Here is a 10,386-nt window from a genome sequence, read left to right on the forward strand (position 1 = left end):
TGCATTCATTTGGTTCTCTGGAGAGAAAGAGGAAGGATCCCTAAATGGATCATCACCTCTTTCAGTATTCATGTGTGGCAGTGTTTTCATAATAAAATGCACTAAGATTTTGCTCTAATGTTATTGTTGTCTGTAAAGTTTGTCTGTCAGGAAAACACTGACATTTTTAAAGTTATATTACATTGTATCATGTTGGTGTTGCTTGTAGAATAGATGTGTTTTGTCCTCAGTGATTGTTGGGCACAAAGATCTTTCTTTCTGTTTAATGGAAATGGTGGAAAAAAAAGACAGGAAATCCATTTATGTCACACTGAAAAATTCAAGCGTGTCAGAGAACCGTTCACGAGGGAGCGCCGGGGCTTAAAGTGAAACTGAGGTTTTTATTTTTTCAAGGAAGAAAAATTAACAATGTCACAGTTTTATCTTTTGGATATTGAACTCACAGCACAGCAACTCAATACTTGGATGACAAGCACTCTACTGTGTTTGTTTCCAACACAGTAGAGATGGTTGTAGAGACACAGATTAAACATTTAAACTATTCAATAAAACTATACTTGCATATGAAGTTAAAAAAATACACACACAACACAGATTTTGTCCGGGATCATTGGTTCAGAAATGTACAAGGAGTCACAAGATTACATTTTCCTCTTCTTTGCATTTGCTTGGTGAAAAACTGTATAGTTTAACCTTTTCATGCCACCAAGAATAACTCAAATTAAACAATGTGAGATGGGAAAAATCCCTTTTTGATTGAACTGCTCACAATCGGGGAGACATGGCTTTGTATTAAAGGATTACAAGCTAAAAAAATGTGCCTAATTCAGACTAACCTCATCCTTTGAAGTAGCATTATAAAGCCCTAAAAAAGTATATATTAAAAGATTCCAGCAAAGAAATAATCTGTCTGTGATTGTTTTTTTACCCTGGGTAAACTACAGATCCCTATTAATGATTATATATTGGATAATGACTAAATTATGGCATTGTTAACCAAAATAAAGGTATAAAAATCAGACTTCATGTTGGTATTGTGAAGAGATTACACCAGGTGTTATGTACATAAATACTTAATAATCTGGTATTGGGAATTACACCTTAATACATTTTGTCAAGTATATGCATCCAATGTGAGATAAGTTTGAAATTGACATGCAATACTTCATGATTTATATGCAGAGGTCAACGGCTCAGAGCCACGATGAGAACTGTAGCACTTGACGGGCGGACATGCAGGACAGACAGCAGGACTCTGATGGGTCCTGATGCTTGGTGCTTAAACACAGTCAAAGTTGATGGGCAATGTTTTCCTCGTGTTGAGTTTTTAATGTGAAGATGTTGGCCATATTATCTGCCCAGAGAATTGTTTTTGTTGCTGCTGTTTACATCTCTTATGATGCAAATTCAAAATATGCATCACAGGAATGTATAGCAGCCTACTGTTTTTGTTTTGTTGGTCATGTGTTTCTTTGTGGTACAAATGGGCAAAAAAGCAAAATTTCGTTGTGCATCACTGTGTTGCATAATGACAACAAATGATCCTTGAATCCTTAAAACAAAAATGTAATTACATGTTTAAACATGTAAATGTGTAATCATGCAACCACTCAGACTCCCATCAGTTCAAAGTGACCTCTGCATGTGACTCCGAGCATCCAAAAGGACGCGTTCGGCTCCGGGCTGCGGGTCCCTCGGCCTCCTGCAGAGGGAGATACAGCCCGCTGCAGAAGGGATCCACAGGGGTGTCCGGCCGGCACTAACACCCAGGCAGCAGCAGCAGCAGCAGCAGCAGCAGCAGCAACACAGTAGCACAGTAGCAGCAAGTGCGGTGCAGTCGACCTGAGAGGAGCGGACGCTGCTCCGCCTTCTTCGTGCAGGAAACACCGCACAGATGACGGGACCATCGCGGATAACTATCACACATTCCTCCGTTTGATTATTGCTACACATCAAACAAACACGTCCGCCTCCTCCTGCCTCTCTCACCGGGATCACACACCGCCGCTGTTGGGTCTTTTTGGGTCTTGTTTCTTGCGTTTTTGTGTGTGCGTTGTCCTCCGGGAGGCTGAATGGAAGCAGCAGCCGAGGGAGCGGTCGGGCTGTCGGAGGCCCGGGACGGGAGCCCGCTATCCGGGGCCACAGCATCCGATGATGGGGACACGGTGGTTGGAGTCAGCTACGGAATGGACGCCGGAGACATGGGTACTTTTATCACCTTTTAAAATAAACGGTATCCCTCTTTTAATGTGTGAATTTCATTACCCTGACATCCATTTGAACAGAAAGTCCCGACTCATCTCTGCTAGCAAAGAATCGGTCGGCTAACGTTCTGCTAGTAGCTAGCTAAGTTAGCTAAATTGATGTGTCAAGCAGGTAAAGTTGCATTTTAACGTTATATATACATATATTATTATTAATATATATTGTATGTGTTACGGTATTATGTGTGTAGTAGCAGTGCAGTCGTGTCTAGTGAGCGACACAGCAAACCATGGCTTGGAACTGAATCGATATTTAGAAAAGGCAATATGATATAAATGAATAATAATAATAATAAAAATATCTTTATTTATATAGCACCTTTAAAAACAGAATGTACAAAGTGCTTTGACAGACAAAGCAGCAAAAAGCAAGGCAATAATAACAATAACAGAAAGCTCAGTGAGACAGTCGAATAAACTAATAAATAAATAAAATTATATTTATATATATTTAGTAAAATCAACAAATAAAAATAAAACAGAAAAGCGACAACCACATAAAAGCCAGTCTGTAAACATGTGTTAGTAGCCTGTAACTGTACATATTTCTAATTACTTTACCTATAGAAAGAGCCAGGGGTGTAGCTAGGATTTAGGATTTAGTGACCACCTTTTCTCAAGGAACAAAAAATGTCTCTTTGCCACCTTCCCTCTTTTTCCCAGCTGTGGGCACCTTGAATTATCATGGCCTGTCACCCAACAGGCTGTAGAGAAACATGATTATCACCCATTATGTCTGTGAAGAAACCATTAAAGCCTCAATTTGGGTTTAATTTGCCACCATTTTGGCTTTTACTGGAGCCAGAAAATACTCAATTTCCTCGACTAAGAGTGCTGAGGGACAGACCGCAGACACCATGGCAGTTGGACCAGACATAATATTTTAATATATTTTTACGAGTGGTTCTGTATAGGTGACACTAAGACACACATAGACATGTTTTTCTCAGCAGATGTTTATGCTTTTAACATTGAGAAGGTGTCCCAGTAAGACAGTGAGCCAGCACTCACAACACTAGGACCCAGAAACTGGAGCAGCTAAATGGAATTCAGCTTTCATAAATTAGATTATTTGCACCTGTGCGTTTCCCAATGTGACACGGCAAAATGTCTCTTGTGAAAAAGGCCTATTGGCAGACGAGTAGATGTTTATGCAAATATATATACAGTATATCAGCCAACAGGTTACCCTATTTTTAAACCCTCAAATATCCGTATCGGCCTCTAAAGTCCAGTATTATTTGGGGTAATTTGAGTGTAATTCAAGAGACAATTGGAGAGTTTGCTTTGTCGCTCACTGCTGCTTATGTCAGAAGGTAAGAGGCTGCATTTGTTGTGTATCAGTGATGCTGAGGTATAAGCACCCTCCTCTCAGCTGGTGCTTAGGTTGTGGACTTTAATTATAAGATTAATAATGTCACGAGTTCTGTATTTATTTTGGGTTACTGACATTAATTTGTAGGGCAAGTTTGACTATAAGATTTGCTTGTGAGAAGTGAAGTTAGACGAAATGATGTGGTCTATTTAGACTGGCTTCATGATGATGATGATGATGATTCTCAAATTGAGGTACTTGGTTCTCATTTTGGAAATCAACATATATTTAATTTTGCATGCTTTTAAAACACTATCTTGTGACAAAGCTAATAGATTGAGACACATGCTTTCTAAATGATGCAATGTTATTTAATATTGTTGACTTTTAAGGTATACTAATGGATGTGAACATGTCTGTAGATGCACTCATGGCGGCCTGAAGCTAAATGTTCAGGCTCTTGAGTCTACCAGCAGTCCGTCATGCTGCATTTACTGGTCATCATGTTCACTGTACATCACAGTTGGGGGATTTTCATTGTTCCACGGTGAGGAAAGTGCTGACTTCGACAAGAGCTCAGAACGGGCTCATGAATCAAAGGGCTGTCTGGCGAGGGTTACTCGTCGAGCTCGGCTGTATCAGATGATGAAAATGGCCGTTTCTTCTTTGGACGCCTTTGGCTGCAAGATGCTTTTTTATTCCTAGCGTCATGTTTGCTGCCACGTGTCTCATGAACCCACGGGGTGATTTCACAAGTGTGTACCTTCTCAGTCAGTGCAACGGAAAACACAGACCTGACTGGAGAGAGAGAGAGTGTGAGCTCGCACATGCAGACGAACTGCGTTAAACGGATGCATTGTTGAGTACGCCTCTACCCTGCCAAATGACGGTTTGCGGACAGTTGGCATCCACCTCTCTGTGTTGCATTTTAACAGCTGAGAGAGCAGCAAAAGATACGATTTATAAAGGCAACAGAGGACAAAGGACAGAGGACATTGCATAATGCGATTTGTATTTGATTACACTGGATAGAGTAGAGGACTGAAAGACAGAGCTGAGTGTTTAAGTTTCTCTTGCTTTCAACACACTAACATCTGTTACCTTGTGACGGCTAATGCTGCAGGTTGATATTACTAAGGCCATGCTTGTTTCAATTACGCCTGTCATCGATACGGCACTGCTGTGTTATTCTATTAGGGCAGCATTAGTGCTTAAGAAGCCCCAATAAAGAGAAAGACAGTATACTCGATACCTTGCAAGTCTTCCAATGAAGCAAACAAGAAGTTATTTGGCTTCCAAAGCTCCTCGCTGTTACACTAAGTAAAATATACAGAAAATCATACACTTTCTAATACAACTTTTCCATGGAGCAGTTGGATACACACACTTTAATCCATTAACTATATAGCTGTAGCTCCAAACATCTGCTGAGTAAAGTGCTGAGCAAAGCAGCCAAGGTTGTATCTGAACTGGCTGTTTTCATACAGCGTTCGTAGCAATCGAAAATGAATATACTGTAATTTGTAGATATCCAAGGAAATCAAATCGTATGTAATCAAAGACTGTATATGGGGTGGACGTAGTCATTGTGACGTCACCCATTGGATTGTGGGCTGTCGTTATGAAGCCTAGAGTTCGGCGATTTGGCCGTCGCCATCTTGGATTATGGCTGTTGCCATTTTGACTTTTTGCAACCAGTGAACAGAAGTTACCATATTTGGAATGTGGAGGAGTGACATAGAAATGTCGTATACGGCTCTGGTAGAGGAAGCAACCTGTGAATCACAAGGTAGCCCCGCCCTAAAGCATCCCCTGTTTTATGGTCTGTTTGACTCTAAATGGACCATAATGTACTAAATGAACATCATGCTGTATTGAAGAAGACTTGAAACTAGAGATTGAGGCCATAAACTCATGTTTACAATGTTTACTGAGGTAATAAATCAAGAGAGAAGTAGAGTCATTTTCTCATAGACTTCTGTACAACCAGACTTCTTATTGTTTTATTTAAAAGACCGTATGCATGTAACGAGCAGAAATTGACAAGTGTTGCTGGACATTTGTAGGAAAATGCACAAAAAATGAGGAATGGCTTTTTGTAAGATATCATGCGGACCGCTGTATGAGGATACGTTGCACTGAAATATGTCAGAGCACAAATACAGACAAAGAAAAAATTCAGGGATTATGACATGACGCATGCAGTTTAAAATGTATCACTGCAGGGCTGAAGTCTGGGTGCGTTGCAGGCTTATGGAAGGGAAACTCACCACAGCATATTGTAATGCTAATCCATATCGACAACTACACATCAGCTCCACACGAGTGATGTTTTGTTGTTATTCATTTGACGTAATTAGCACAGTAACAGTGCAGTTAACTTAGCTGTGTGTCTCCTTCTCTAATGCAGAGCACACTGCAACATCTGTCAGCGACGGGTCGCAAAAAGCCATAAAAGGCTATTTAGCTAAAATGTGTTAAACCCAGGAGTTGTGTTCATTTCTATGGCAGTGTCACAACAATCTGGCATTGGCACTGGTCAACAGGAATGGATGGAAATATGTCTTTCTTGATTCTCATTGGCTGTTCACGTAACAAGTGCTCAACCTGAGAGCTCGGTTAACGTCAGATCTTGTGTATGTATGATTGTCGGCTGCTGCAGTCGGCTCGGCTGCTCAGAATGTGTGAAGACAACGCTGTGTCACAGCTGGCTGTTAAATATCCGTCTGAGCATTCAGTCCCATTCAGAGCTCCTCCTCCTCAGGCAGTCGTAATTTGTCTCTATAGTCTCCTGTCAGAAGACAGCATTAATCTCACTTATCTTCTCCCCAGCACTCCAGTACTCCGACTGCTCTCACCAGGGCTGCATTATATATGGTTTCAAGAACGACATTGCGATGTGCGCATGTGCAGGGCGTGCAACGTCAAGTAAGGCTAATTAACTCTAAGATGACGTGCTAGAACTTTTTTTTATTGCTTGATACAAAAGGAGAATCTTGCACGGGTCTCATTTTCCATAAATCTACATTAAAAAGTCTGTCTGATGGAACATAATTTACTTTGGTTTAAGGGTTCTTGGATGCACAGAGCTTGTTGCTAGTGTGTGACGTGCAGGCTCTGCATGCACAGAGAACCACCAATCACAATACTTCTTGATCAATTTATCAAACGACCAAAGCAGCAACCTGACAATGAGCGAGAAGCAGGAGAAAAACCACAGAGGAGGGAGATTTGGTTGCGAAAATAAAGTCGGTTGCATGGAAATATTCTGGCTGCAGAAAGGATGATGTTGACCAGAAACAGGACCTTGTCATCTGGAGAAAAGAAAATCCTGTATTTTTTTCATTTTGCAATATATATTTCAGAAACGAAATATAACTGTCAGTTGTTTTTTTTTTTCAATATCGTGCAGCCCTACCTCTCACCTTCAACCTTGACTCTCCTCTCCTAACTCCTCATCCCTTAGTGATTTGGTTCATTTGTCACTATCCATCAGCCCCCCCCGCTGTCTTTTTCTCAGCCCCCCGCTTCAGGCAAGGCCTGTCAGAATTGCTGACGGAGGCACAAAGGGTGGTTGCCTTCTGTGGAATTTGCCATCTATTTGCTTCCTCCTTATTCCTTCTTCAAGGTCTCTCTGTCTTCCTCCCCCTGTGGCTGTGCGTGCCACAGTATCCGTTTGCATCCCGGTGGCCGATGCACAGGGCTTGCATATGCCTCCCCCAGGTTATTTGATGTCACAGTGTTTTACGTAGACGATGACGCAGTTCAGTCACGTCTTACGTGCTGCTGATTTTGTCTGCAAATGGGGGGCGATGTGTGCTTCGTTAGCTATTTTAAACAAGACACCACAGCGTTTGCTGCTGTTTGTCCTTGTGCTGTTTGTCCAGGTTTTTTCTGAGTGATAGCTGCTGGGAAGATGAGTGAGCGGGAGCAGGGGGGGGGGGGGGGGGGTAAATACAAGAGCTGGAGACACAGATAGGAGGCAGGACTATATGAAGAATTCTAGGCTGCATTCTTCTTCTTCTGTTGTGGTGACTTTGCAGCTGCAGAAGGTTGTTTGTGCCACTGGATGAAGCTCGGCTTTACACTCTCACGACTGCAGCGTCTTCCCCTCGGAGGGGAAATAAGGCCCGCTGTTTTCAATTAGGAGAGGCTAGTATTCTTTCATAATCAGCAGCACCAGGAGCATGAAGCTGTCGAACTCATCTTGAACACCCACATGGAATTAGAGTACTGCCTGCTTGGGGCTTCAGTAATTGCACCTATTCTGGTACCGAAGAAATTAGGAGAGATGTTTCACTGCAGCAGTAGTGAACCAGGGCGACTGCCGAGCTCGCACTGGTACGATGGACCAGCTTCGATAGTAGCGGTACTGACACATTATCGTTTGAGCCACACGGTGGGTCAGTACTAGGGCTGCAGGATAAGGGCCAAAATGATAGTCACGATTCATTTGATAAATATTGAGATCACGATTATTCATCAAGTTTAGAGACAAAATATTTGCATTGCACTTCCACAGTTTAATAAACTGCTTTCATATACATTCCTGCTAATTAACACACTTTAGCATCAAAATAAGACTAAAAATAAGTCTCTTCTTCACCTGAATCCAGTGCATTTTCATTACTCTTCTACTATGCATGCATATTGAACGTCAATACCGCCATGGAGCGTGCTCATTTCACTGTGGGAAGCCAAAATCTTGATCGCAATTACTATTAGATTGTTTGTGCAGCCCTAGTGGGCAGCACTGTCGCCTCACAGCAAGGGCATCCTGTGTTCGGACCTGATCTAACCAGCTGGAGCCCCTCTGTGTTTGCATGTTTCTCTACGTTGGTTTCCTCCACGGTACTAAAACATTCCCGCGAGGTGAAGTGGAAACTCTAAATTGCCCGTCGTTAATGCGCTTGTGTATGCATGTCAGACCTGCACAGTGTGCACCCTGCCTCTCGTTCAGTGGAAGCTGAGATAATTCCCCAGATGAGCTTTTTTAGAAAATTGATTTGTTAACCAACAACTTTTCATTTCTACACAGCGTGGGACGAGTTGACTGAAAGCTTCTGTGTTGGATTTACTGCTCCGGTTTGGTCGGATTTATCTCCGTGGAAGATTTACTGACACGCTCTGTAACCTGCTGCAGTGACGTGCTTCTGATTTATCAAACAGGCATGCCGATGTGGAAGCACAGCGTGCCTGTCGTCTGAGGCACAGCTTACATATAATCAGTAGACTTCTCTCCTTAAGGCCTACGAATATAAGGACGGACGGTGCGGATAATGGAAGGTGCAACTTTGCACAGCCATATTAAGGGAAGTTTGTAGTGCACGGGACAGTTTGAGCTGATCACAGACCTTAAAACCATCATTATTATTATGTAACTTAATAAAGTTCATTGCAGCCTTAGTAGATGGTTTGCTATAAAGTATAAACATTACTGTTGATACTTAAAGTTACTACGTGGAACTTTTAACTGATTATGAAACCCTCAATTTCATGCTGATGCCTCTATTTGACCTTTATAAGTAAATGAGACCATCAGAGAGAAGACTTCTATATAGTTACTCTTAATGCTCGTCATCGATTCCACCGGGTTGGATTCAGTGCAAAATCCGATGAAATCATGCAGGTTCACCAGAAAACTTCTCCAACTCCGACTCCAGGAGCCTGAGCTGCTCCTCCAGTCCTCGCTGGGAGCCAACACCATCACCACGCTGCTGGAGACCCGGGCCGTATTGCTGGTCCCTGCTAGAGGGAAGGGAGGCACGGGAGATCCAGAACCAGGACTGACCATAGCAGATCGTCCTTCGACCCCTTCTGTAGTTAAATTAGAGGTTTTAAAGGGCATCTTGTGCTATAAAACACTACCACTTCCGTCCTCAAGGACCACCAAAATCAACACAAAATGAAAGTTCCTTGCAGTACCGGTAATTTTAATTACTATTTCTTTTTTTTTAAGCTGTTGCAATTATAAATGAATCCTGAATACACAATAGCTTTTACAGCCGTATTGTAAACACAAACTGAAAGAAAGGCGCAAAGCAAATATTTTGTAATTCTGGCCCCCGATGACTTCCAGTTTGTGAGGTCAAAGGTTGTGTTGCCCCCACATTGTAACATGTTCTGCTCCAAAATCCCCTCAGTGTGTGATTATTGCTTTCCTTGCGCTGTAGGGAAACATCTTCACTCCTCTCCGGGCTCCCTCCACAGACAGATATCTGTTTCCACCATGTTTTGACATTCTGGGAGAAGAAGCCTCAATTTCTATCCAGTCTGGAGCTGGATCTGCAGCTGCAGGCTGTGTTATTTGCTGCATTGTATTTTACAAAAGGCCACTGCTGCTGTCGGTTTTTCTGTAGTAGCTGTGGAATTATTTGTCTTTGAAATCACAGATAGCCGTAAACTGTGCATAAGAGATCGAGGCGGCTCTCTGTCGATAGGACGGTGAATGATACGCCTTGCTGAGTAACTAACCGTATACCTGAGGCTGCCACACAACAGCGGCGTCAGATCATCTGCACTCACTCTGTATGTTCGTTCAGATGGAAGCCCTGCAGAGGCGGTTCTGTGTGTCAAAGCATGTCTAAGTTTAGGGTGTCTAAGGGGGCATGCTGGGATAGATGCAATGTCTCACAGCATTCGGATGATGGCTGTTAAAACTGAGGTGTGACATGGTCAACTTGAAGCAATTTAAGTCCACATTGCTGCCGTTGTTTGTGAATTTATATATATATATATATATATATATATATATAGATAGATAGATAGATAGATAGATAGATAGATAGATAGATAGATAGATAGATA

At 42.2% G+C, this 10,386-nt stretch overlaps 1 protein-coding gene across 2 annotated transcripts in view; it reads left to right on the forward strand.

Moving 5' to 3' along the window:
- The first annotated feature begins 1,615 nt into the window (after positions 1 to 1,615).
- pip5k1ca (phosphatidylinositol-4-phosphate 5-kinase, type I, gamma a) overlaps positions 1,616 to 10,386 on the forward strand; it is a 45,895-nt gene continuing 37,124 nt past the window's right edge. Inside the window, exon 1 of one of the 2 annotated variants that reach the window (XM_031868222.1) lies at positions 1,616 to 2,205. In XM_031868222.1, coding sequence (XP_031724082.1) covers positions 2,073 to 2,205 — 133 coding nt within the window. In that variant the 5' untranslated portion in view covers positions 1,616 to 2,072. The remainder of the gene's footprint in view (positions 2,206 to 10,386) is intronic. The other variant, XM_031868223.1, reaches the window with a different exon arrangement.

This window comes from Anarrhichthys ocellatus, unplaced genomic scaffold (genome assembly GCF_004355925.1).
Source record: "Anarrhichthys ocellatus isolate YVR2014 unplaced genomic scaffold, GSC_Weel_1.0 scaffold42, whole genome shotgun sequence".
Lineage (NCBI taxonomy): Eukaryota > Metazoa > Chordata > Actinopteri > Perciformes > Anarhichadidae > Anarrhichthys > Anarrhichthys ocellatus.